The 27,794-nt window shown below is 37.8% G+C and overlaps 1 protein-coding gene across 3 annotated transcripts; it reads right to left on the bottom strand.

Moving 5' to 3' along the window:
• Nucleotides 1-1,512: 1,512 nt before the first annotated feature.
• Nucleotides 1,513-27,536, bottom strand: LOC146486912 (MFS-type transporter SLC18B1-like). 3 transcript variants are annotated; one of them, XM_085090501.1, is made up of 16 exons: nucleotides 27,368-27,536; nucleotides 20,543-20,638; nucleotides 18,695-18,768; nucleotides 17,916-18,063; nucleotides 16,875-16,943; nucleotides 16,302-16,392; nucleotides 15,707-15,790; nucleotides 9,905-9,975; nucleotides 8,597-8,695; nucleotides 7,631-7,728; nucleotides 6,812-6,907; nucleotides 5,949-6,023; nucleotides 5,142-5,208; nucleotides 4,469-4,495; nucleotides 3,639-3,685; nucleotides 1,513-2,084 (listed from the first exon to the last, which is right to left on the bottom strand). In XM_085090501.1, exons 1-16 carry the CDS (start codon nucleotides 27,488-27,490, stop codon nucleotides 2,000-2,002), a joined length of 1,350 nt encoding a protein of 449 aa, XP_084946627.1. In that variant the 5' UTR covers nucleotides 27,491-27,536; the 3' UTR covers nucleotides 1,513-1,999. The 3 variants fall into 3 exon arrangements, with proteins under 3 accessions (XP_084946627.1, XP_084946622.1, XP_084946633.1); XM_085090496.1 differs by lacking the exon at nucleotides 27,368-27,536 and adding an exon at nucleotides 24,503-25,445; XM_085090507.1 differs by lacking the exon at nucleotides 27,368-27,536 and adding an exon at nucleotides 22,869-23,217.
• Nucleotides 27,537-27,794: the final 258 nt, after the last annotated feature.

Raw genomic sequence — 27,794 nt, 5'->3', positions numbered from 1 at the left:
GGAGAGCTTTAAGCCGGTGACACACCTGGCGATTTTATTCGCCGATCGCGCCAAATTTGATAGCCAGCGAAAATCGAAAGTGATTTTCGCTACCGATTGATGCGGAATTGTGTTATAGTTATCCCTCACTGCAATTCACCAAAACAAGCAAAACGGTGCCGTTCATTGCATATTAGCAATAAACACAATAGTGCTAAGTACTTCGACACTTAAATAAAGTCATTTATTTATTTTGTTTATTTTTACACACTTGGCGATTTTTCGCTAATCGCGGCGATGTGGTACTTCAATCTTGTTCCCAGGCTCCGTCGAGGGGCGTTTTGAAAAGTTGTGATAAAATCGCCCAACTTGATTGGTTGACTTTTATATTGCATGGCGATTCGCACTGATAAGCGTAAAAAATCGCGGGAACAGGCACACTATATAGCTAGGCGAATTTAATCACCGATATCTGACATGCCAGACATAAGCGATTTTATACGCCGATCGCGGCGATCGGCGAAAATCGCAATCGCTAAACCGGGTACAATTTGCGAATTTTCTCCGGTCGCGGCGATCGGCGTATAAAATCGGGTAGCGTCTCAATTTTTCAAAAAAACTGAAAACAGCGAGCAGCAAAGGATGGAAAACTTTTTTTTCACACGGACATCCGTTGTTGCTGTTAACATATGTTTTTCATAGGACAATAAATATCAGTTGTTATTTTCAGTGTTTAGACAAAATATTTTAAACAAAACATCAACGCAATTTCTCAGTTCTAAAAGTAAGAAAGTGTCATTGTGTGCAACGTTCCAGTTGCATGTTTCTTGGTGTTTCGTCAGTGGCTCATTAGGGTTTCCTTGGTCTGGTTTTGTTCGTGTCAGGTCGACTGACATGACTCTTAAGTAGTGTCTCCTGCCATGCCAGGCCAATAAAGACATTTGCCGCATGCTCTGTTAAGAAAACCATTAACTTTCGGGTGTGCGTTGTGCACCATCCTAAACAGTTCGCCTGGCTAGCAGCTTTTGGGACTACGACTCTCTTTTTCCTTTGAAAATTTGTCCATCTTCAACTGACATTTCATCTCTCATTTTGAAATACAGAGAGGTGGCAGAAAGCAGGGAATCTTTGCCTCCACGAGCAGCCCTGATGCGTGCAGACCACTCTGACTTAAGAATTTGAAGGGACTCGCCCTTCTCTGTTTCACGTTGGGTCTTTCGTTGGACCTTTAGTGTCCCTTTCCCGGGGACTCTAAAGGGCAGTCCCGCAAATGCCTTATCGCTAACCACAGGAATCACACAAATGTGACAGCGAATCCGAAAGGAGTACCACAAACAACACGCCAACAGGCATTTGTCGCCATGGCAAGTAGCATATCTTGAAATGCAACCCTGTAATTTGAAAGTAATTACATAATTTCTACTTTGTAAGAGTTGGGGGATGGATCGGAGTATCAATACACGGTGCGGCTTAAGTGAGCAATGGTGACGTTGTTCCATGTATGAGGAAGAAAGAAATACGTTTTAAAACATAACTATGAAAATAATTTTATTATTTTACTATAGTTAATTGAGAAAAGTTCTCACAAACTGTTAACCCTTTGAACGTTTGCAAAAAATACGTTAATTTGTTATGAGTCAATCCTTTTTTTTTTTTTGGTTTGTTTGTTTTTTTTTTTCTTTTTTGTTTGTCTCATAGCATGGTTTGTTAAATTCACTAAAAGTGCTGCTTGATTTTCTTCTGGCTTCGAAGCTACAAGCAGTAAAGCTTGCTTTGTTGTCCTGTTGCGCCCCTTAGGCCATGAAGGCTGCTTGGTTGTCCTGTTGCGTCTCAAAGGCCACGAAGGCAGCTTGGTTGTCTTTTACCTTCCTTTACATTTCGAAGCTTGCTTGGTTATCCTGTGGTTTTCTTCAAGTCTTACAGCTTAATAACAATAACAAGCAAGGAGCACGGAAAGGTAACGTTCCTGTGCAGCGGTGCTGTATACGGGCGTACCTTGGATGTCTGACAAAAAAATTCCTCATGGATAGGTTTGCTGTGACTTTTCACCATCATGCACCAGCGGCTTTATTTCTTCGTCAAGGAAATTTGAATCAATATTGTCCCTACAAAGATAAAAGGATGATGGGCGATGACAAGGCTGTTGGGAGAAATAGTTTATTTCCTCTTTAGCTCATGACGTAAGAAATTTACGGTAAAAATAAAGGCAGGCCCGAGAGCCACCCACAAGAGAAGTGTTCTTGCAGCCTAACTGCTGACTAGTATAAATAACTGTCAATTAGGGAAAAAAGATGGATCTGAGAATTAACTCTGTAGTGTATGCTAAAGTGCATAGTGAACCCGTGAAATTCTTACTGATGGTTAGACCTAGTAAAGAAATGGGAGATCGCCCATTTAGATGATAACGGAATACTGGCCAACTTCCAACATGGCTTTCGGAAAGGTTGTTCGTGCGAAACTCAACTAATATCAATCGTTGAGCATATAGCGAGAAACTTATGCCTGGGCTTCCACACTGATGGGCTATTACTCGATTTTTCGAAAGCATTTGATTCTGTGCTTCACCAGAGACTCCTGATGAAATTGCGCAACTATGATATCAGCGGCAATCTCAACCAATAGTTGAATTCTGGCTTACGGAAAGGCACCAGTATTCATCAGCTGTGAAAGTCGAGTCTGGTGTTTCCCAAGGGAGAGTTCTTGGAACATTAGTTAATGACATAGGCGATCGTGTCAATGGAAATTTGAGACTTTTCGCAGATGACAGTGTTCTTTACGGAGTGGTTGACAATATTCAAGATGCCTAGGCCTTACAAAATGACCCTAGTGAGTTGGGCGGCTGGCAGTTGATTGGCAGATGACGTTTAATGAAGATAAGTGCACCATTCTAACAGTGTCGTGTTCACATCAGCCGATAAGTTACCCATATACAATCAATGGTTTCCTACTTGTGCCAGTGCAACACCATAAATATCTAGGATTGAGACTGTCTAAGGACCTCAAGTGGAACACTCATGTCACTAGCACTATCAGCAAGGCTAACCGCTCCCTGGGATTTGTCAGAAGGAGCTACATACACAAAAGCAAATTAATGGCATCGAAATAGTGCAACAAAGAGCCGCTTGTTTTGTTAAACATTGTTATGACCGCACACCAGGGTCTGCGACCCGTCTATTAAACGAGCTACAGTGGCCCACCCTGGAACAGCGTCTGAAGGAAACCATGCTTATCATGTTCTATAGAGCTGTTAATGGGAAGAGAGCCCTTCATATTCCTGAATATGTTATACCAAAGCAGAAAATAATTAGACAATACCATCCCAAGAGATTCACACAATTAGCAGCAGAGTGGAACTCACTTCCAGCTGAAGTCCAACCAAGCGTTGAGGTATTCAAGACCCATCTCACTTCTTATTTATCCCGACAGTGATTTAGTGAGTTTACACAGTGATTTTAGTTAGTTTTTTTATTTCTTTTTTCTTTCTTATTATATTTTTGGTGATGGGTTTACCCCGTTGCAAATTATCCTTGAAGATGTAGATGTCAGTAGGAATTTCATAGTGCACTTTAGCACTTTAACATACACTTGAGAGTTAATTCTCTGATCCATCATATCACCCCAGTAAACCGTCTTCGTAGTATAACTTTGTGTTCACTAACCTTTGAAGCACTCGTTCATACAAGGTAAATAATGATAGCAGCATTACCTGAAACAACAAATAGACAATTAAAATAATTCCACAAAGTGAAGAACCAGAGCGAATGTCATGTGAGCAAGTTTCCTTAGCACTAACATTATAAAGTCGCAATCAAATTGCGAAAATCAGCTGTGGTACACGCAGAAAACTTGAATTGAAATCGCACCTAGTAATTCCCTTTAAAATAACAGAAACGTCGTATGTAAACGGCCCTAAAGCATTAACCCAGTTCAAAGCGACTTTTCCAACAAACGCACTGAACGAACTTGGAAAGGTATTATACATCTATTTTTAGTTGGAATCCATTTCCATCCCAGCAATCCGTCACCAAAGGCTCTTATTTATAATTTCAGAAAAACTGGTAAAGTAATATAAAAAAACGGATCCACTATTTAATGGTTTCTTATGTTTCAAATATCTCCTTTAGCTTTTCAAAGTGACACTAAAAATAGCGGACACAATCCCTCATAACTAATCAGTATAGATGCAACAAAAACTGGCTGTTATCTTATGTTTTCTAACCGGCCAACGGAAAAGCGCCTTCCTTGTACACTGTAACTGCCGTGAATGATGATTGTAACATCTGGTCAATCACAACAAACCTAGTACTTGAAGTAAAACGGATACAACTGGTGCGAAGCGCGGCAACGATGCTTCAACATTGCCTATCTTGGAATGTAAAGCAGGGGAAAACGTGCATAACTGCATAAGTATGTAATCGTGCGCATGTGCTCTCTCGAGTTGTCGGTATGCTCATTTTGTTGAAAAGTAACGGTATAGCGGTGTACTTACATGACCGAAGATGAAGAAACCTGCGATCTACGAAATTAAAAAGCGAAACGGATTGTAAAATGGGTTAACATGTTAAAAATATTCTGTCTGGGTACAAATTGGAAGAAAGAATAACCTGCCTCCATCACTAACTGTTCTTACAAGTGAGCCAGCGGTCAAATATTCTTTAGTGTAAAAAGGCATGGAAACGAGGCGATAGGGTCAAAACAATGCAGAATGATCAGGCTGCTTTGTTTGCATGTGAAACCGCCGACAAGTGTGATAGCAGGCATTGCATAACTGATCCTGATGAAATGCATCAAGATAAGCGTCTAACGATCCTTCAAACATTGGGATATCGGAGAACGATTAAGAAGAAAAACTGATAACATTCATCCAAGACAGTGTGGTTGAACCTTGGTTACTTTGGTCTTAAGTCTCCTGTGACTAAGACAAGAGATAGAGAAGAAAAGAACGAGGGACAAATAAATAAATAAAATTGTCAAGTAAAAGTCTGTTCCTAGATTAGGTATGCGAGCTTTTTACAATCCTCTTGGGGTTTTGTTCACAAGTCTCCGCTTTTGTTCCTTGTTTATGTTTATGTTATGGTAATGTTTTTGAAACTGATTGTAAAAAAACGAACGCCGCACATCTGAAACCAGTTATTTAAAAATTTTCCGCTTAAGGTACTTACACTCGTCGCCCACTCAAAACCAAGGTGTTCAGAAGAAATTCCAGCAAGGGTTGGACCAATAGTTACCCTGTAACAAACAAATCGGGAAAAAAGTGTTGCACTTGCATTGTCAACTCAGCTACTAAAAAGGAATGTTCTCAAATCCATAATAATTCATGGAGAGAAAAGAAAGAAACTCACTGCCGTGAAGGAGGCTTACAAACGTGATCTTAAACAGGGACCCGCACTATAAAAGGGTTGGCTCTTCACACCTTTGTCACACAGCCACCGCTTCAACATCACATCAAGGATGACGGACATAGTGAGCAAGTTATAAGTATGAAGTAAACGTTGTGGAATTTCAAAAAATAAAGCCAAATATGTCTTGAAAAAATATCCTTAGCTGTTGAAAGAATATTTTGGACAAAATATATTGTAATTGAGCCGCAAAAACAAATTAGCAAATGCCTCGAGGCAAATACGCATACGAATTTCAAAATTATTCTGTCAATATTCTATTATATCTTGCCGCACGGACGCTGCGATTTTCAGATCTCAGTGTCTAAAATGAAATGACTGGCGGCTTGGCCAGGCCAAGGTTCCCTTTAAAGTGCGTGCTTGTGTTTAATTATCATAACAGTTGATCAACTTTTGCTTTGAATTTCTCCAAAAATTATAAATGGTTTGAGAACTTATCAAAAAAAGAGTGTTTCATTAGGCGGCCAAATTGACTTATCAACGCTGTTGATAAAACCAAATAAACTTACGAAAGGCAATAATGAAAAGAAGAAAAAGGCCAAATAAAAACAAAAAGAGTGAAAAACATACCCTAAGTAATACATGGTGGGAAAAATACTTGAAAGGACTCCATTTGTGGACGAGTTGTCGGGCATTCCATTCACCCTACAAACAATAAGCAACACTGTATCAGAAGGGATATTATGCAGAGCAGACAATGTAAAGTTTCTTCCACTTCTCCTCCAGCTTCCCAGCGTTTCAATTGGAAGCGCGTCGCCCGAGCCTCAATATTAAAACTTAAGCTGAACAAGTACTGTGAAACAAACATTTTTGCGGATAAGTCAAATTCCCCGTTGTACAGCTAAAATTTCAGACCAAAATATGTAATTTTCCGTAACCCTTTTTCAGACCTGGCGTCTAAAATTCGTACGTACCCATTTTCAGACATGGTCTCTAGAGTCCATACCCATTCTTGTAAAATCCATTTTCAGACTTTCAGACCCAAACGATTTAAATCTATTCTCATTTTCAGACCAAAATGGCTCAAAAACCATACCCTTTGGGGCTGCATATATCTATTTAGGTTTTATATGGGAGTACCACAGCCCTCCCCCCGGAGATGCCGAGTGAGGAAGACTTAACCAAAATATTTTACAAGCCTTTCGGAAAATTAAACCAGTATATATCATGGAAATACGGTACATGACCCATGAGGTTCAAACTCTGCCTTTTAGTTTAAACCATTTCATTCCAGAAAGAACGATGTATCGCTAGTAACTGCATTAAGTTTCCATTCGTGCTCAAATCTTCTCATGGCTGATAAGTTTATCAGGCACAATGGTCTCTCTCATCTCCCATCTTCTCTAATGTTTATTTCGTGGTTTTCCTGCAAGATGACGGTAGCAAGGTAAAAGAGGTGTGCATTTTCAAGTTATTTGTCAATTTTCTCTTACCTAGCTGATCTAATTAAGTCTGGCATTATTGGCACAAATGCAAATCCTCCACCAAAACCACAAACAGACAGCGCGATATATGCTAACCACACTACACTGCATAATTCAAAAGAAGATCAAAATAAGTGATTTAATTAACCACTGATCACAAATCCCTGACATGTACAACCCCTATTTGGGGCAACCTCTGCGTTCGAACTTTATACGAAAACTCGACTGTATTTGTAATCTTTCACAGAAACATGTAAACGGGCATTTGGGAACACGAAAGACATGTACAAGACAAAATGTTATTTTCAACCTACGGACAAAAAATTCATGATTTTATTGATAAAGCACAATCCGGGTTCAAAAAAATATCTTACTTTTTTGATTGGCCAAGTTTCTTAAAACTACTGACAAAATGGCGGGAAATTCAAAATTATGGCTTCAATAACTTTTTAACTAATTGCGCTTTTGGTTTTTTTTTTTTTTTTTGTTGTTTTTGTTTTTTTTGTTTTTTTTTTTTAAACTTCATTTTATCTCAACATGCTCTCTCAAAAGTGAGCACTTATTTTAGCATTCTGTTGTCATCTCGTCATTTTCTCGCCAAAAAACGTTCAAATTAAAAAACAAAAACATACCGGATTGTTTAACATATAAAGATTTGTCAGGCTGCAAAGTGTGAGCTTATTTGGATAAAATTTACAAATGTTACAACCAGCCAGAAAGCAGGGCACAACAGAGACCAGGCTATATTTAGCGTTGTTAAAATGCTAAAATCCACATAATTGTATTCCGTGGGCTCGTTAATGTTAGTTTATACCATCAATAGCATACTTTGAAGGTAGGAAGGTTAGAACTGGAGTAGGCCCCAACAACAGATAGCCCGAACCAAAAGCGGCAAATCCAAATATACTCATCCCTCTGAAGCATTTCTGAGAAGAAAGAAATAATAACATTGACATTGCAGAGTCATTCATCACAGGGTTTCTTCCAGAGTGCGGGTTGCGGGATTAGCATGAATAAAAATTATTGGAACATAAAATTTTCAGAACTGCGTCATTAGCCTAACTTAGATACCACAAAGTAATGAAAAGATACTCGACGACTGAATAACTTTTGGGAAAATTGTGATATATAATAAAAAAAACCTCAGTGTGCACTTCAAACGTGAAAACACCACGCTACAAATTTAAGTTACCTTATGGCAACGTATAAAACGTTTTTGACAACACTTCAAATTACTGATTTTACACAACCAACTCATTGTTACGTTTAGCGTTTTCTATTAGAAGTGGAAATATCTAGGGCTCCTTTTCGTGAAAAAAGGCCCTTTAAAATGTACAAAGAGGGCCAAATTCGAATGGGCCCTTAACAGGCGTTTCTAAACCCCTGCATCCAGGTCTGAGCGTGAAAATGGATTCCCTGGCAACAATGTGGATCCGTATATTATAAATGATTACTAATATTTCAGCTGGGAGAACAGCTGCACCGTTATTCTGGCATAACGATTACCACACCTACCCCTCCCCTCTCACCAATAACTACAACCCAGAGTAATCAAAAGTACTGCGACCGAGCATACTATGGCTGCCTTAATTCATACAGTCATTTTCTTGTCTAAACATGTGGTCGTTCTAACAGAATAATTCCACAGAATTTCATTCTTTCTAGCTAGTGCTTGAATGCTAAGAGGCAGTACCGTCAACCAATCTAGTCTGCAAAACAGGCGTCCAGTAAAATCCATTCATATCTTGAAACTTTATTATTGTCACTGTCTACCAATCTAGTATATATTCTCACCGTTTTATCTCCTATACAGCCAACCACTGGTGCCAGCAAAGCATAAACTCCACAATATAAGAAAAACATGAGACCAATTTGTGTTGGACTTTGACCCAGCTGAAAAAAGAAAGAAATTTTGTTTGTTCATACATGCATGAGCAGATGAGCTAAATGTTGTCTGTTTATGTCGGTCACATAGATAATAATCTCTAAAATAAAAAGGTTTGCAGGAAGTAAATACACTGCTCAGCATAACAAACATAAACAAGAGACAGCGCCGCTATGCTACACCAGTTTCCAGAAAGTGACCAAAATCATGTATGATAAATAGGTTAATTATCGTCATCCCAGTGTGGTCCTAACAAGGGCTGTTTGAGGTGACATTGACTGATCTTTCAACAGCCTATATGGAGTGGACGACACAAAGCAATAGGATTTAATGAGCAAAACAATGTTATCACTATACGTGCATTATGAATTATGGTACATTTCTTTGCCGTCTAAAAAAGAACATGAATAACCAAATCCAAAGGTTTATGGAAAACGAGAGAATGTAAAATAAAATTTTTCATTTTCTTTTTAAACTTGAGTGCGTTCCTACCAATTTAGTTCCAATGTAGTTCAAAATAATGAAAAGAAGTTCAAATAACGCAAACTCAAATTTTCAAGTGACATTCTTGTTGGGGTAGTTGTTGTCAGAAAAAACCCTTATGCGTTTTATGCACACCTGGATGAAATGAATACATTTAAGCATGGCAAGGCTGACTTCCATGCAGCAGACAAAAGATAACCCAGACTAAGTAAGAAAGGTTAAGATAAGGATAAGGTTAAGGATAAGAAAATCCAAATCACATAGCAAACACAAAATGATACTCGGTTATAACCCAAAAAAGGACTTGAAGCAAAAATATGAACTGCAGACAAGAGGAAGCTTCAATAGGGTCTTCGCTTTGCTTTGCTCCTGGCCGACCACTGAAAAGAATATTGACCCAAGTGCCATTGTTCAACAAACAAAAATTAAAACCCAAAGCAAATGCAAGTAAGTGTTCTCATTTAAAAACTACTCTCAAGATGATAACAATTATTGCCTAGTTAGTCATGAAGAACTTGTTTCAAATTGTTCAGATTCTGGTGATTAAAAGAAAGGTGGACAGCTTTGAGACAAGGTCTATGGACTGGTCAAGGGAAGTGAGACTGAAGACTAATATGTAGTTTAGTGGGGGCAGCCCATTTCTTCATTTACTTTAATCTATTGTTTTCTTTGCATGTTACCTTTACTTTGCTCACCATAATCTGAAGGCTTGGAACACTCAAATGTTAGCTTACCTTTTTAAAGTGAGGACCAAAAATAGGTTCCATAAATCCAAAGGCAAACCCAGTGACGACAAAGCTCAGCGCTGTTACAATGAAAGAAAAATATTTACTTATTACATGAGAGTTGTATCCAGCCAGGATGTTAGCTTTTTCTGCAGTGAATAATGATTAAGAAATGGTTAATTGCTGATTTTAAATTGAAAATGGTGCTGTCCACAGTATAATGAGAAATTAATACCTGCACACCATCATACACGGTGACTTTTTCAAAAATTAAATAAAGGGGAACAATTTGGTGTGGTACATTAGTCTTCAATGAATTTGATGTTCACATGGCAACCAAATTTTGACAGAAATTGAAATATTCCTGTTTTCAATGAATAAAAATTAACGTTCATGTTTTTAGATCATTTACTTTTTGTTCAATTTTTGTGGCTGTTGGACATTTTGAGGAAATGCAGAAATCCAAGATGGTAGATCGAGACACCACATAAGCCCTGTTGCAGACCGCAAAGGAAACATCCTTAGATGGACTATGCCCACTCTCCAAGTACCACTGTCACAGCTTTAATATTCTTGGAGTTATGGACGGTCGGGTGGGACAAAATCTGCCTGAACCAGTCTGAATAGGTTCAAGGACATTCGCGCAAAAACCTTTTTCGCGCCTATAGATGGCTTTTTTTTTTCTTTTTTTTTTCCAACTTTTTGCAACAGTTAGAATATGAGGTACCTGCCTCTTAAAGAAAGAGAAAATTTGGGTACATTAATTGAATGAAACTCGATCTCCAATCAAACTTCTGGATTTGCAAGTTCTCTGCAGCACATAGAGACTGAAAACAACTACCTGGGTGTGTGGTATTAAATTACACCACACAAAATCTTTTACGAACAAATAAGGGTTAAGCAGTAACTAACAGTAGCTAGCAGTAAATTGTTACGGATTTTGATTTGTCTAATTGCGGTACAGCTTGATCCCAAGCACACATTGACCTGATGGCAAAAAGCAAAAGACAGCTGTGGAAATGGACTGTGGACTGGCTTAATCTCTGCCATTTCATCTTCTGAATTTTGACTATTCAGGTACTCAGTTTTTTAATCAGAGCTGTGCCACATAAGAATCCGACTTGTCTTTTCGTGTTTTAGAGACAACCTCACCTCAACTGTCTGAGTGCAAAAACTGTGGTTAAACTTGATAACAGATTAACTTGCCAAGTGCATTGAAATTTTTGGGAATTGCTGACGGCCATAAAACTTTACAATACGAATACTTTATTTACCATGTATACAGTATAAACCATGTGTGCAATGTTGCAACACGTGGCAGCCAGTTTTCAGGTACACCACAAAATAAATTTCGTAAGATAATAAAATATAAAATAAATAGCTACGATATAAAATATTAAAAGCTGCTACTGCTATTTATTTCTTTATCTATTTATTTATTTATTTATTTACTTACTTATTTATTTATTTATTTATTTATTTATTTATTTATTTATTCAGCTTTGCCTTGAAAGAGGTACACAGAAGACAGTCATGCAGGGGAGCAACTACAGCAAGAGCCAATTACAGTGATCCCCTAACATTTAAAATAATACATAAAACATGGCGAACGCATACAAGAACTATCAAAAAAGACTAGAAACAACACGACGGCTGCCGCATCAAACTGCGAGCGGCAGATAGTCCACCACGATCTTATATCTTCCTGATCAAAATTAACGAGAGCATTATTCTATCTACCATTAATTTGCCTCCATCTGAAATTGATGATTCTTGCAAATCGGTCAGCGGAAAAAGTAGTTAAATATATAACTAGACAAAGGTATAAATTAAAGCTGGTTTAAAAACGCAGTGATGGAAGGGGCATTTACCGCCTCGTTAGAAATTATAGTTTACCATCAGCATTCTTTTGAAAGATCGATATAACTTTTGATATAAAACATCAAAAGTTGTTAAGTCAAAGATTGCCTGTTCGATGGTTAAATCAATTGTGTTGTATCTATGTCCTTCATCTTGTTTTTAAAAGTGTGATAGCTGTTCGTTGTTCCTGTTTCGTTTGGTCGTGAGTTCCACAGTTTCGCTGCCCTGTATTTCCATGATCGTAAATTGTCAGTTGGCAAAATTAGGTTGTTATTGCCCCTTAGGTTGTACTGACTGTTTCTTAATTGTATTAAGTCATACAGTACATGACGGTGCATAATCAGTGCTGATTATCTTGAAAACTGAGCAGACAATCTTCATTAGTCTTTGGTTATCCAGGTTCGTTTGATTTGATTTTGTCAATAAGGACTTGTACGAAGATTGTCTGTCTTGATATAACTTTGATATAACTTTGGTCATCATTAACACTGATTGGACTTGTTTAATGGGGCTTCACTTTGGCCAGATTTTGAACTGATATTATATATTAAGGTTTTGTTTTGGCCCTAAATTGAGTGACTTTTGTAACAAGTTGGTGGTAATCGTAAATGGTAAAATGGAGCAATTCAAGCTGCCAAGTCCGTTGAGTTTGGGAGGAAATATAGGTGAAAATTGAAAGCGTTAGAGCCAACGTTTTGAGCTGTATTTGAAGGCGACCGAAGTGGATAAGAAAGATAAACAAATCCGAGTCGCCACTTTGCTTCACTGCATTGGGGAAGACGGCCTAGAAGTGTCTAACACCTTTCAATTTGAAAATAAGGAGATAACAAGATGATTGACGATGTGCTGAAGAAATTTCATGATTATTGTACTCCACGGATGAACACTTTCTTTAAACGATTCAAGTTCAGGAATCGGAACCAACAAGAGGAGAAAAAGTCGATCAATTTGTCACGGAGCCAAAGAGAATGATTAAAAATTGTGAGTACACTGAATCAACTGATAAAATGTTCCGTGATCATCTAATGTTTGGAATTTGAGATGCAAAAGTCCAGAGCCATCTGGTACGATAGATGAAGACCAGTTGACACTAGAGAAAGCTCTATCACACTGCCGTGAACGAGACTCAGCTTAAGGAAATAAGAGATCCGTCAACCAAAAAGCAAGTTTTAGCTGTTTCCACGGGTTCCAAACACGGAAGTCTACGGGCTCAACCCGATGGCCCTCAGTTTAATTGTTCAAAGTGCTTTCTCAAACATGGCCCCAGACAGTGCCCAGCGTTCGGCAAAACATGTTTTGTTTGTGATGGAAGAAATCACTTTGCTAAAATGTGCATCCTGTGCACCAGAAAGGTATTCATAGTCTCTAGGTCGTCAGCTCTAGCAGACAGTTGGGCCCGAAATGCTAGAAGTGATAGATTAATGGATACTGAACGTTTGTTGTTGTTGTTTGTTATTGGAGTAAGAGATTAATACAGTGGATGGGAGGGCCTGGTACAGCAAAATAAAAGTTGGTTGAGGACTTATCGGCTTTAAGCTGGACACTCGTGCTGAAGCCAACATAATACCCCATCAAATTTACGATTGCGTGGAATCCTGGAGGAAACCAACAAAGTATTGTCATTTTATGGGAACCACAACGTTGTCCCTCTGGGTGCTCATCTGTACGGTGACGGAAAAAACTCACAGTTTGTTTTTTAAGTTGTTGATGCGGCATCTGCTCTTATTCTTAGGTTAAAAGAACATACTCAGTTCGGCCTTAGCTTGTATAGAAAATTGACAGCTTAACAGGAACTATGCCTTAAAAGGAGACAGCGTTGTACGACAATGACGTGTTTGAATGTCTTGGCTGTATGCCACAAGAGTAACATATTGAGATATGGGTACCGTTAAGCCTGTATGGTAAATTAAAGGAACCTCTGGCCCTGAACAAAGTTATTAAACCTGAGCACTACAAGATCACAACAGTTGATGAAGTCGCTTCAAAATTAAATGGCAATAATATATTTTCCATCCTTGATGAGAAAGATGGTTTTTGACAAATTCCATTAGACGAGGAAAGCTCATTTCTCTGCACCTTTAACTCTCCATTCGGGCGGTATATATCGCTTTCTGAGGTGCCCGTTTGGAATTAGTTCCGTCCCTGAGGTTTTTCAAAAATGCAATGATCAATTGTTCGGGGATATTGAGGGTGTACATGTGGTCTTCGATGATTTGATAATTTGTGGGAAAAAGATGCTGAGCATGTTGGGGTTCTTACAGCAAGTCTCTTGAAACAATGCCGGTTCAACCCCAACAAGTTCCAGTTCCGGGAACCTGAAGTTAAGTACGTTTGCCAAGTGGTGTCTTCAGAGGGATTAAAACGAGACCAGAGAGTATCAGAGAGTATTCTTAGCCTCAGGGAAAAGTTCGTTTTCAACTTATCGGCCGTATCTGAGCCGCTCCCGAACCTCCTGAAGAATGACACAAAATGGCACTGGTTAACTGCGCATGAGAAATCATGCAGGAAATTTAAAGGTTGCTAGCTTGTGCACCTGTTCTGAAGCTTTTTGATGTCCCCAAAGAAGTTATGATTGACGCCGATCTGTCAAAAGATATTTTAGGGCTTGTTTGATTTAGGAGTGTCACCCTGTGGCCTATGCATCACGATCGCTGACTGCTTCAGAAAGATGTTATGCTCAAAAGAAAGAGCTTATGACGGAAGACTTCGTGTACGCAAAGTTCAGCTAGTATGTCTATGGCCAGCCAGTGAAAGTAGTGCCAGATCATAAGCCACTGGAAACAATCACCAAGAAGAACTGAATCTCAACCAGGTTTCCCCCAGGCTTCAGAGGTTACTTCTGAGATTTCAGATGTATACTTTAGCACATTTCATACCGGCCTGGGCCTAAAATATCTGTTCCAGATGCCTTATCCGACGAGTTTATCTGTCAGGTGAGTCCGCTGATGAAGATCTTCAGTCTAGAGCCGGAATAAAATGTCAGAGTAAGAGAAAATGGCTCTTGGATTCCAGCCATTATTACTAGTACATCTTTCACTCTTCCATTTTATGTTGTTAAAACCGAGTCAGGCACCACCTTGGGAAGAAACGGCAGAAATTTCTTGAAAGAAGCTCCGTCCAGTTCACCTCTGGAGAGTGACGGGGAAACCACTACTTCAGCCGCAAAAGGTCCTTCTCCCAGAAAGTTTGAATCACCCAATAATTAGGTGGCAGTGCACTTAACTTGTCCCCAGAGAAGTGTCTGCAGACCACTGGGAGTGGCCGAGGTGTCAAGCCCCGTGATACGCTTGATTCGTGAACATGTGTTTTAAGCTTAATGAGAGGATAACTTGCTATTCTTGACGTTGAGTTTCATTTTCTAACAAATATTGATGCACTGATTACCGCTTTAACTGTTTATTCTCCTTATGCAGTTTAGCTGCTTTCCATGGGAAGGTGTCATATATGGTAATCGTTTCCGGTCACGTGTTTTTGGCATGGACAAAAGGCGAAGTGCTAGTGGCCATAGTTTCGAAGTTAGTGTCCTTATTAACACAACAAATATTAACAGAGTGGTCATTGACAGGTTCAAGGTGAAGTTCTAAGCTGTATTTGCGTGCTTAAGCTGGTGAGAACAGAGATGAATAAACAGAACTGCTTTTAATGATCACATCTTTGGGACATTTTACTTGGTGACAACATTGTTAAATTCTTATATTTTAATATGAACTAGTTCTTAACCTTAATTTATTCAAATTTATATGCCTTCAAAAGGCTCTTATAATTTTAATTTTTCTTTATTTTTATTTCCGTGGCGTACCTGTAAACTAGCTTTTTTTAGCTAAGCGTACTAACCACATTAGATTGATTGATTGATTGATTGATTGATTGATTGATTGATTGATTGATTGATTGATTGATTGATTGATTGATTGATTGATTGATTGATTGATTGATTGATTTTATACTTACCCAAAACAAGTACGGCAGGTATTTGTAATGCGTCGAAAATGGATGTTGATTCTTCATCTGCTGACTCTTCATTACTTTTGTTTTCTAATTATGAACAGTAAGAAATCAATCAAGTTACACATACACGTCAGAACCTGAAACATTTTGGTAATTAATGGTAATTAATGCCTGGTGATTAATTAAAGCACCTCTGACTCTTTCTTTGGAAAACTATTACATGCATATCATCTTGCCCTACAAACAAGCCCATTAAATATGTGGACATCTGACCACTAATACTTTTATGACACAGTCGACTACACAAAGGCCAATTTGTTGCTAATTGAATCGGCGCAAAAGCCTTATATCAGAGTCGGCGAAACAAACTCAACGTTTTCAACACAACCTGATTCCAATCAATTTAGAACGTTGATCGGCAGTTTTCCCTTATAACCACAAGGCAGTCCACTTGGGTGTTCATCATAGGAGGGTGTGTGAAGTTGCCTACTCCCATATTATATAAACTATGCATGAGGTTTGAGGTAACTGGAAAAACCAAAGTCTTAAAATGTGAGATATTACTTTAATTGATAATAATGATTTTTTTTGTACAAACCGTTGTCCTTTTCAATTATCAGTGCAAGTGGCACCAGGACAGTAAGCATAGCAGAACCGATAACAATGAATGGAAGTTTGAAGCCACCAGCCTAATGACAGATATTTCATTTTCATTGTTAGAAATGTATTTGCAACAGACTACATTTAAAGAGCATATATCATTGTAGGTAGCCCAAAGTAACAATAATATTAAATGAAAGCTGCAGCTGGTTACACAGATTTAATGATCGTTTTCTGGTACTACAATATTGCTTTGCATCAGTTTTCTTTTAAACAATATTCATCAATTTGTTGTCTGATGTATACTTGATGAGCTGCCGAGGGGAATCTAACAGAATCATGAACAACAACTATTTTTGCTGTATATAATAACATTAATTTGTTATATTTGTAACGTCCTCATAAAATTCCTTAGGAAGCTCATAAGAAGTCAGTTTAAAAACCTGTGCAATTACCACTGACTTTTAAAAAGAGGGCAAGCTTTCTGAACCCCCTTGGAAGTCACTTAATAAACTCTCTAACATGTAGAGTATAATAATAATTTAATTAGCCACAACAATATTGTACATACTGTGTACAGAATTCCTCCTAATGCTGGACCAAGAGAAAAACCAATACCATAGAATGTCTCTGACGCACCCTAAAAAAAAAATAAAAAGAATTAAATTTAACCAACACAAAAGCACATTGCTTTTCAATGCAGGAAAGTACATTATACACAGCAGGAACCCTTGAGAGCACTACTTGGACTGGCTGGAGTAAGAGTGTCCCGCGCCTTTAGGGACCTCGAGGTTGTAAACAAGTGAAAGTGGAAATAGGAAGTGGACAGCAATTTCTTAGTTAAAGACCTATAAGCCGCAGAAGGTGTTGAGGGAAAGTGAAGACAAAGGAAAGAAACAGCCTCCCATGGTAGGTGCCCATGATGAGTATGATGACTATGTGGCAGTACTTAGACAACATATTAAATTAAGAGGTCTATAGTTATCAAAGGGCATATCAATTATTATCAATTATTACCCTAACTTGCCCTGACCAAATAAGAGTCACTGTGGTTCCTATAATATGTTCGTACTTTCCCACAGAAAATTATGATTGAAAAAAAAATAATTAAGATTGAGGGTGGTATCAAAAAGCAGAGTTTTGAAGGAAAACTATGAAGCGAAACTGAAATACCAATTAAGGCAGATTGAGGTCCACACCAAAAACCCTCCCCGTTGTATTTTCCATGCAATGACCTTCCATAGGGTGCATGTAGGTAGAATTGTACTTTCTGTGACACACAGTGTCAATCCATACTTATTTGTTGACTGGTGCTTATAAATTTCCACCAAGGAATTCAGCACGGAGCTCATGGTAGGCCCATACAAAATTCCTTGACGAATTGCCACATGTACATGCGAACAGTCTTAAAAGGGTACAAAATCTGAAGTGTATGCAGAAACTGGGCAACTGGTTTCGAGCATCTATCCAATTCCTTGGCCATTAAAATAATATATATGTCCCCATGAAAAATTAGCCTTTATCAGTTAATAAACATGTGGATGGTAAATTGAGCATGGTATATACAACAAAGAAATCCGGTCAAGCTGACTAATTAGTCCAAAGTACATACGGTGACTGCTGCCACGTTATTTGGAAACTGCTCTATTATTATGGACATAGCCGAAGTTTCTGAAGCTGCTCCTCCAATGGCAGCGGTTGCTCTCAACAAAAAGCAAAAAACTACAAACAAAGTTTGGTCTGAAATCTTGCCGCAAAATCTGAAAAACAATATGAAATAAAGTAAACAAACAGATGGATAGATGGACAGCCAGATAGCCAGATAAATACCGTATTTGTACTCAAAAATTGTTTGAATTTTGGCTGATCATGATGCTCACTTCAGGGCAATATTTTGTCTGGGGTCGTTCTTGTTAAATTCAATAACACATTAGCTCGTAAACTGCCCAAAAAGATAAAAATTAAATTTGTAAGGTACACCATCTGTATAGATATTCAAATACACCTAACACTAATTAAAAGCTAAATTCAAGTTAATTAAATTATATCTAAAGCTGTAATTGCCAAGAAATAAAAAATTGTAACTTAAGGCAAATGGATAGTTAGCCAGAGAAACAAGTATATTTAATACCATTAAAAAATAAAGTACCTGCCTTAAAGTTAACAATCACTGAAGACAAAACTTTGGATAATTTGGCTGCAACTTGTCTTGGTAGGACAGACGAATTTGCATCGGTGGGTATAAGTTGTCAGTTATTGGAAAAAACCCTCAGGTTCACAAGAAGGTCGGTAGGTCAGTACAGGGTGAGTAAGTAGGTGGGTGGGTATGTGGGGAGATTGGTAGTTAGATAGTTCGCTAGATAGATGTGACTATTGTAAATTCTGACTCACCCAAACAAGATAAGTGATCCTCCACAGACAGAAATCCCTGTTAAAAGCACGAATCGTGAACCATATTTTGGTATCTGCGAGAAGATATATAAATGATCCAAAATAACTTTTAGTATCTGGAATTACACATGCCTGGAAAAACAATGTAAACTGAGGTGATTCAACATGTTCAGTTATGCATGCATGTATCACCGCTAAATGTAATACCAACCGTAAATGTAATAATTTACCCAACCGAAAAATTGATACATTTTAACGCTAAATGTAAAAACCGTGTCACCCTCTGAGTAGGGTAAGGGCTTCTTAACTATAACCTTCTACAAACGAATTTCATGCCTATTTTTTTGTTTGTTTGTTTGTGTTTTTACTTGAATAAACTTTTAGTGCAAGCTGCCCATATAAGGGCAGTTCTCTCAAAAGGGATGGTATAAACGAGGCAAAATTGTGTTTGAGAATTGATTGTCAGTATTCACCCTATGGCTCTGGAAACCAACTAAGACTTTTGTCTCCCCACATATTTGACCTTTGTTGATGACCTTTACTCGTGTCTTCGCTGGTTTGAGTGCTTTTTGTGGCTGTCAGTTTATCATGACTCGCTGAAGGACAGCCACAATAACTACAAGAAACGCCAATGTCTCTCTCGAACTTCTGACACTCGTCACAAATTAAGCCCATTCCCCACAGTCAATTCCTTTCCTGTGGTAGCAGAACGAGATTACCTGGAGTGGCCACCGAGCCTAAAAACATTAAAATAACGCATCCCGAAATACCATGCAAAATTTGATTGAAAATAAATGAAGGACAAAAAGTACGAAAGGATAAGATCAGGAAAGGTCACAGGTTTTTGTTTTGTTTGGGAAGGAAGGGTTTCGAGTCAGGTGGAGGGGGGCTACGCCGGAAAGTTTTGGAATTTTGGGGGGAAAAAATGAAAAATTCCCTTAGCCCTCTTCCCAATGAAAAACGTACCTTCCCTAAGAATGAACAGCAGCTATACCCCTTGCCCTATACCAAGAGTGACACGGTTATTACATTTAGTGTTAAGTTGTATTACATTTACGGTTTGTCCGTTTATTACATTTAGCGTTAAAATGTATTTCATTAACGGTTGGGTAAATTATTACATTTAGCGTTAAAATGTATTACATTCACGGCTGGGTAAATTATTACATTTTACGTTAATCTTAAGGACGGTGCCTACTAATACCGAAGTATTTTTGTGCGGCTTATGACTATGCGGGAAAAACAGATCTTAGCAAGGCCTCTTGGAATCCAAAAAGAAAATTGGGGGTAACCACGTATTCTTCAGGGATAATTAAACAGTAATATCTCTAAAAAGCGCCAAAATATAAAGCAATGTATGGGATTTTTTTTCTAAATTGAAGCTTAATTATCTCTGAAAAATGCATGGTTACCCCTAATTTTCTTTTGAGATAACAAAAGCACTTGCTAAGTTCTGCTTTCTCCGCATACTTTTAAACCGCGCAAAATTATCCCTGTGTTAGAGGGCACCACCCATAGGAAACCCGAGTATCTCGAGATGCGCAGAACGTATGCGCAGTAACAATAGTAGGCACCGTCCTTAACAGTTAATTTTCGCCGGTTTTGTGATGAAAGTGGAAAACTTGCCCGTAATCTTAACAGTTTATGCCAATGGCAATTTACTCCTGGGTTTTTACTGTAAACAGTGCACAAAAAAGTGAAACGGTCTTATTGCAAATTTTACCCTGAAGTAATTGAAGGCTATATGCAAAAACTCCAGCATAATGGAAGACGACCTAAGATAAACTCTAAAGTCTCAGTTATACATTGAGCCCTACAATTGTAACGTAAAGCCACAAATTAACTTACAAGAGCTCCACAAATTGGAGAAAAGGCAAACACCACAAATGGGTAAGTTCCAAAGATTAATCCCACAACAGTGTCAGACACACCTTTGTCTTTTGCCTTTAGGGTTAAACAAATAACAAATTAGCTTTCCATGTACCAAGCAAAATCTGAGTGAGTGAACAAATAAGTAAACAGTCAAACAAATCATAATAATTATTTTAATCACATGCATACCCAACCGTAAGTTACTGGCCCAACATTCAGCATAATCGGTTACATTTTACAACGAGTGTACTTTAGCCAAATACGCTACATCTTTACAACGGCCATACAATATTAATTAATTACATATATCAAAATGTAAATTATACATGTAGTATAAGGAAGATTTCAATTTATAAGCACACCACAAAGTTTTTAATTAATCAAGTTTTGTAATTGAATAATACCTTTCAGACGCTTGTATCCGCGCTTGGACAAAAGAACGCAGATGTGGCGTCTTTAACCAGCTTTAATAACCCGAAACAACGCAATTATGCATGCAATTCATATCTCAGTCGTTCTTATTTACATGTAACATAACGAACTTTTCACTTCGTCGATTCAATACGCCATGCTCAAGTTCTAGCTCGAACTTTGGCCAGAATTTATCGTAAATCAGAACCCAAACTGTTCTTCTTTTGTTTTGTTTTGTTTGTTTTTTTCTTTTTACCCAGCCGATCGAACGTAATGCAGTCGAACTCAATCGATTTCAATCCTAGGATCGAATCCGATTGAGTTCTGCCGTTCGTGGCGTAACGTCCGCTGGAGAAACCATTCTTCGCAGGGTATAATCAAACGCGGTCGAACTCATAAAAATTCTTGGCAATCAAACGCCATACAACGTTCGATTGCCCCAACACTTAATTGCTAAGTTTACTGGCAAGCTCTCGACGATTCAGTTCGATTTCCAAACTCCATCGAACTCAGTTCACCGGAAAAACTTGACTGAGTATGATTTTCAAACTCAATCCTTTGGATTAGGTTCGATTAGTTCGATTGCATAGTTGGGCAATCGAACTCATAGAAGTTTTTCCTTGTTTCATTGCGTTCGATTAAGCAACACAATCGAACAGTCGATGGACTGAGTTCGAATACCGATCGTTCGATTGGCTATGCCTGGTGTACTCGCCGCCATTACACTTGCGAACCCAGGCTGAGTTTTAAGACACCAGAAGAGTATATTTATTTATTTATTTATTTATTTATTTATTTATTTATTTATTTATTTATTTATTTATTTATTTATTTATTTATTTATTTATTTATTTATTTATTTATTTATTTATTTATTTATTTATTTATATACATTATTTATACAGAAATTCCAGTTCAGCGTAGCTGGTTTGAATGGAGATCTGTATAAAATAATAAGAATAAATAATAAAGTATAGAAATGAAAGCAAAAAATCATTCAAAGCCGTTCGAAGGTCAGAAGTTAACTAAGGTGATTTAGATGTTCCTTGACTCTCATTTTAAAACTAGTGAGAGACTGATCATGACGTAAGTTACGAGGAAGAGTGTTCCAGGATTTGGCGGCATTGTCCTTAAAAGATGTTTGAAATTTAGTAGTCTTGGCAAGAGGCAGGCGAATAAGGTCTTTGTTCCTAGTGTTGTAGTTATGGATCTGCTCTGAGGAGTGGAACAACCTCGCCCTGGGAACGAGGTTGGAAGTGGAAGTTATCAAGGAGGTAAGCTGGAGCCAAGCCATTGATACACTTATAGACCTGTATGTACTTTTGGTATTCTCTGCGGCATTGAAGGGATGGCCACTTCAAGGTTTGCTCCGAAATTATTCCCGCAGCTCGCTTGAGAAGAGTTAATTAAGGAGTAGCGATTAGCTAGATGTCAAAATATCTTAACCGGTTATTAGGTAGTCTTCTTTAATGTCATATCTTACTGATCCTTTAAATGGAGAAATTTTCACAAACTGGAATCTGGATTCCATTTGGTTGGATTCCGGATTCCTAGTTCTGGATTCCAGATTCCAAAGCGAAGGATTCTGGATTCCAGAGATTGGTAAATCATGGCCTACTTTTCAATAAAGGAAAACAGAAGTTTTATTTTCATTCAAACAATATTTAACCACTTCACTCTGCTTAACAGTGATTCATTAGCAAACGTCTTTGTCTAACAAACATCGGTCATCGCCGTTTTAAAAAGAATTTTATTATATCCCTCTGTTTATACGCACGGTGCCATTGTTCAATTTTGCGGACCATAGTTTACTGACGGCCCGTTAAATTTGAAAGTTGTTCCTTTTCTGCCGCCTGATTCACCCCAGAGATATAATAAAAATCTTACTAACTTCGTTTTTTCGGTCCGTACTGTGAGTTGCGGATCCTCGCATTTTCCCTTTGATTTATGGCCCGCGCGCTTCGGGCTTGTATGGAGTGAGCCATAAATCAATAGGAAAACTCGGTTCGTACAGCAAGGAGCTCGAACTCGGTTAGTAAGAGGTATAACATAACAGTGTGAGACATAAAGGGTGCGTTCGATTTACCCTATTCCGGAATACATACGATATATATAAATACGATGACAAGAAATCCTTGATAGGAGGTTTTAGGAGTTACTGGAGCTGACGAAACGGCTCTTAAATTATCATGTCAATACATTCAAGCGACATATTTTTAATTTCTTAATATAATTTATTTATATAATTTACTTCTTCTACTATTATTATTCACTGTAAACTTATGTGAGATCTTAGTCTATTATTCACTGTAACTTTCTATGAATGTGTGTCGTGGTGAACAAATAAATCAATCAATAGATAAATATGTATTTATTTATATATCTTTCTTTGTTTTCTTTTAATTTTATGTATACATTTTACTCTTAATCTTTGAGGTCCTTTTCGAAAGCCACACTTTGTGAAAAAGTTTCCTCAATAAAGATTATTGTTATAATGTGTCATCGAAAGTTTGCAGAAATGCCTTCCCAAATGTACTTAAAGAGAGAAATGTAACAGCTATTCCGCTTATTCTTATTCTGGAATACGGTCAATCGAACGCAACCTAAGCATAATGTGGACAACCCTCTAGAATAGGACAGGGGCACCCAACGGATCGTTTAGGTAAATTATCTGTTCGGAAGTCCATTAATCCCCTACAATTTTCTAAAAATAATTTTCGCCTCGAACTTTCGTGATATGGGAAATTTAAGGACTGGTGTTTTCGGATTGATAAAAGTACCGAAAAAAGGTCAGCTAAGATTTTCGGAAAGGAAATAAGACCTACGTTTTTTGGGAAATGGACAAAAATGCCCTAGTAATTTCGAAAAGACTCAAGCTCCCCTAGAATAACCGAACAGATTAAAATATTATAGCGCAGCTTCAAATGAATCTACAGAGCTTTAAAGGCACTCCAGATAGCCTAAAATAGCGTTTCACAGGATCTGAGAGAAAACTCCCATTGGGTGCCCCTGATAAGAGCGGCTATTTCGGGTTGTTAGAAAGATTAAGAAAAAAGCCGTCATGAAATTGAAATGGCCGTGAGCGAAGTTGAAATTGCTGCAGTGATGAAATTAAATTTGCCGTGAGCGAAGTTGAAATTGCCACAGTGAAATTTTAAAATTGCCGTGATAAAATTGAGTTTAGCGAAGTTGAAATTAAAATTGCCGTGGTTAAATTGAAATTTCTGTGACACTTTTGGGCCACCGTAATGAAACGGCCGGTTTTTTTTTTTTTTTTTTTTTTTCTCGTGATGGTCACCCACCCCAGACAACCGGTTGTCGCTCGATCAAAACATGCGCCGCTAGCACTAAGGACAAAACATAATAATGGATCAGAGAATTGACTCTGCAGTGTATGCCAGTGCTAAGACCAAGCCATGTGAACTTGTGTTTGATACCCAGTCCGTAGTCCACAATCCGTATTTCGCAGTCTATATTTTTTAAGGTCTCCGTTAAATGAATAATACTCATGAAGGTCATGCTCACCTCGCTTGGGAAAAATGGTGTGTAAACCGAATATGCTGCGAACACAACAAAATAGACAAGGAATAAACAGACTAACATCAATATCTTGCGAACGCTCCAAGGAGAATGTTGTGTCTCTGTCATGATCACTACGCTCGTTTCTCTAGACTTTCTCAAAGTCGCTCGTTCGCTTCTCATTGAGTAACCTGGCGCAAGCGACTTTTATCACTTGCAGCGCGCCAAATTTAAAAAGGGAATTTCCTTCCTGTAGCATTATCCAACCAGAATCAGCAATATGAAAGTACACGTCAATCAAGCTAGATCATAACCAGATCACGCGAGATGAAACGGAAAATCTCTTCCAACATACAACTCTAGCTCTTCGATAGAGTTATTTTGGTTTACGGCCAAGAACTTCTAAATTCCTTGCACTGATTATACGTTCATTTAACGCAATTCGCGGTAAGCGGGAAGCTCTGTGCACAAGGCTACGCTAACTTCGGCAGAACTGCAGTTGTTAATTTGGAGAAGAAACATTAAACTGATATTGCGTGAAGATGATCATTTTAGATTATAACATTACATGAAATCTGTCCAGTTGGGTCCACCAAAGACGAATGTATAAAATTTGAGGAGTTGAACGCACTCGTATAGTCTTTGGTTATTGTTTGTAATAAAACGAAATAAGTCGGCCACTGAAACAACTCTGGAAAGGGTCCACCATAGCTGAATCTCTACAGTATAAGGTGTCTAACGCACTCAAATGAACAGTTATATCCCTGAAAAAAGGCTGGAACCTCCGTTGTAAAATGAAACACGGAGATATAAACCTTATGGATTAGTACTGTTTAAGTTTATGACGTTTACACTGACCTGTAAAAACGATTTTTCTTATCGTAACGTTACTGGATCAATATCCTAAGCGTAATGTTATATTCTGTATTTTAGCAAGGGACATAACATCTAAACAATTAATAGACAGATGTCTAAGGAGATGACAAAGATTTAGTCAAGTTGTGTAATTGAATCATTCCTTCCGCTGCTGTCAATCTCTTAGGAATTTTCACATTTTGGAAAAGCGAACAGTTTATAAGGAAAAATTTTTAGTTTCATTTGATCTTATACTCGTCATTACGTGTAGTCAGTTTCATTTGATCTTGTACTCGTCATTACGTGTAGTCAGTTTCATTTGATCTTATACTCGTCATTACGTGTAGACAGTTTCATTTGATCTTATACTCGTCATTAGTTAAATCACGACTCCTTGTTGGAGGCTACCCAAATAATCTGATTGAAAAAATTTTATCAGATGTCAAATTTACAGAAAGGTCATCGGCATTGAAGCAAAAAGACAATACCCCCAAACAATTATTACCTTTCGTAACAATACTAATTATCAACCATCGTGCCCAGCCTCAAACATGTTTTAAATTTTTGATATGTACAGTAAAACTGCTTGTAATTGACGTTGTGTTTTGATACCGTACTTTGGTTCAGTTTACTTGCAGGAATTTTTTTTGGATGGTAAACTGCTTGCAGGAATTTCTTTTTTGGCAATTTTCCTTTGCAGGATTTTTTTTTTTTTTTTTTTTTGGGGGGGGGGGGGAATTGTCAACCCCCCCCCCCCCCCCATGATATCTACTGGTCCACTCCTTCGTTTTTGCCTGTACATGTATACGTTTATCTAAATCATTGTTGATTATATGAACAAGTTAAGACTTGCTAAAAACATTCACTCACGCTTCCACTTGATAATAGCCTATTTAACATTGAACTTGTTTACATAAGTGAAAAGAGACGCTGTTTTACATGAGTGATCACATGAGAGATTGACATGTAGAACATCCTATATTTTGGACTTTGAATTTTAGTTCGCATCGACATACGAGATTACCAATTGTTGAACTATACAAAGTTACTAGTCGAAACTAAAAAAAATTAAATTGTTGTGAAGGGAGTGAAATTTCCCTAGTGAAATAAAAATTGCCGTGAGCGAGGTTGAAATTGCCGTGGTGAAATTGAATTTGCCGTGAAGGCACTTGAAATTGCCGCAATGAAATTTTAAACTAAAAAAATGAAATTGTTGTGAAGGAAGTGAAATTGCCCTAGTGAAATAAAAATTGCCGTGAGCGAAGTTGAAATTGCCGTGGTGAAATTGAATTCGAATTTTAGTTCACGTCCAGATACGAGAGTTGTTTAACTAGACGAAGTTGCGTGTCGAAACTAGTCGAAACTAGTTGTGTATACGCGAGTGATTAAAGTAATTTACAGCGGTTACCAATAACACGCGACCTATCGCCTTCAAAAGACTCCGATAAAGTCGCGTTTTGGTGGACGTCAATCATAGAGAAGCCGTTGAAATTATTTTGAATTCTGAGACCATTTCAAGGCAACAGAACCAAGAAATTGACAGTTTTATCCGCTGACAGATGGTAAACTTTATGAAAGTTGATTTCCAAGCCAGATTATCTAAAAAAAATGGGCATCGTTTAGACGAAGCAGTTTTTTTATGAAACATTTGAAATCGCTACACCTGATAATAAATCAGCGATGCGTGCAAGTGAGTAAATTATCACGTGCAGTGAAAATTGAAATTTTTGATTCAAAAATACCTTTTATTTGCGCTTGATCTGGCTCGAGAATCAATTTAAATAAAGTCTACCTTCTCTTAGCGAGGTAAAATTGTTAGTTTCTTGCCGGTTTACCTTGCAATCTTGTCAGAATTCAAAATAATTTCAACGGCTTTTGTTTGATTGACGTCCACCAAAACGCAACTTTATCCGACTCTTTTGAATGCCGTAGGTCGCGTGTTATTGGTAACCGCTGTAAAGAAAACGATACGAGTGAATCGATTTACTACCATACATATTTATAGGCCATGCTTACCTCGCTTGGGAAAAATGGTGTGTAAACCGAATATGCTGCGAACACAACAAAATAGACAAGGAATAAACAGACTAAAATCAATATCTTGCGAACGCTCCAAGGAGAATGTTGCGTCTCTGTCATGATCACTGCGTTCTTTTCTCCTGACGCAGAACGTTGACAACTCAGTGTTGACTCGTTGAACTCCAGAAATAGCAATGTAGTGTTTAATACCACTCAAAAGTGTGTAAACGCTAGAATGATTGACACTTTAGTTTAATAAAGGTTTTATCTATCTATTGATCTATCATAAATTTTCACATGATTGACTATGGAGCGCCAGACCAAATTCATGCTGTTTTTTCCATTATTTATAAATAATTGGAAGTGATGGATTGTTTATTTACAAATAAGGAAAAAGTACTCGTTGAGTGATTTGAAATCATTT

Source organism: Pavona decussata, unplaced genomic scaffold (assembly GCF_977016875.1).
Source record: "Pavona decussata unplaced genomic scaffold, jaPavDecu1.1 SCAFFOLD_19, whole genome shotgun sequence".
In the NCBI taxonomy this organism is placed as follows: domain Eukaryota; kingdom Metazoa; phylum Cnidaria; class Anthozoa; order Scleractinia; family Agariciidae; genus Pavona; species Pavona decussata.
This window is presented reverse-complemented; position numbering and strand designations above follow the sequence as displayed.

What these genes read in the sequence shown, in the direction of transcription:
- LOC146486912 (XM_085090496.1), bottom strand. Translation starts at nt 24,679, where the DNA reads ATGAGAAGCGAACGAGCGACTTTGAGAAAGTCTAGAGAAACGAGCGTA. An exon ending in ACCTGCCGTACTTGTTTTGG is followed by an intron (nt 9,976 to 15,706) that starts GTAAGTATAAAA and finishes TCATTGTAACAG; the next exon opens with CGCTGAGCTTTGTCGTCACT. An exon ending in CTAACCTTCCTACCTTCAAA is followed by an intron (nt 6,908 to 7,630) that starts GTATGCTATTGA and finishes TGAATTATGCAG; the next exon opens with TGTAGTGTGGTTAGCATATA.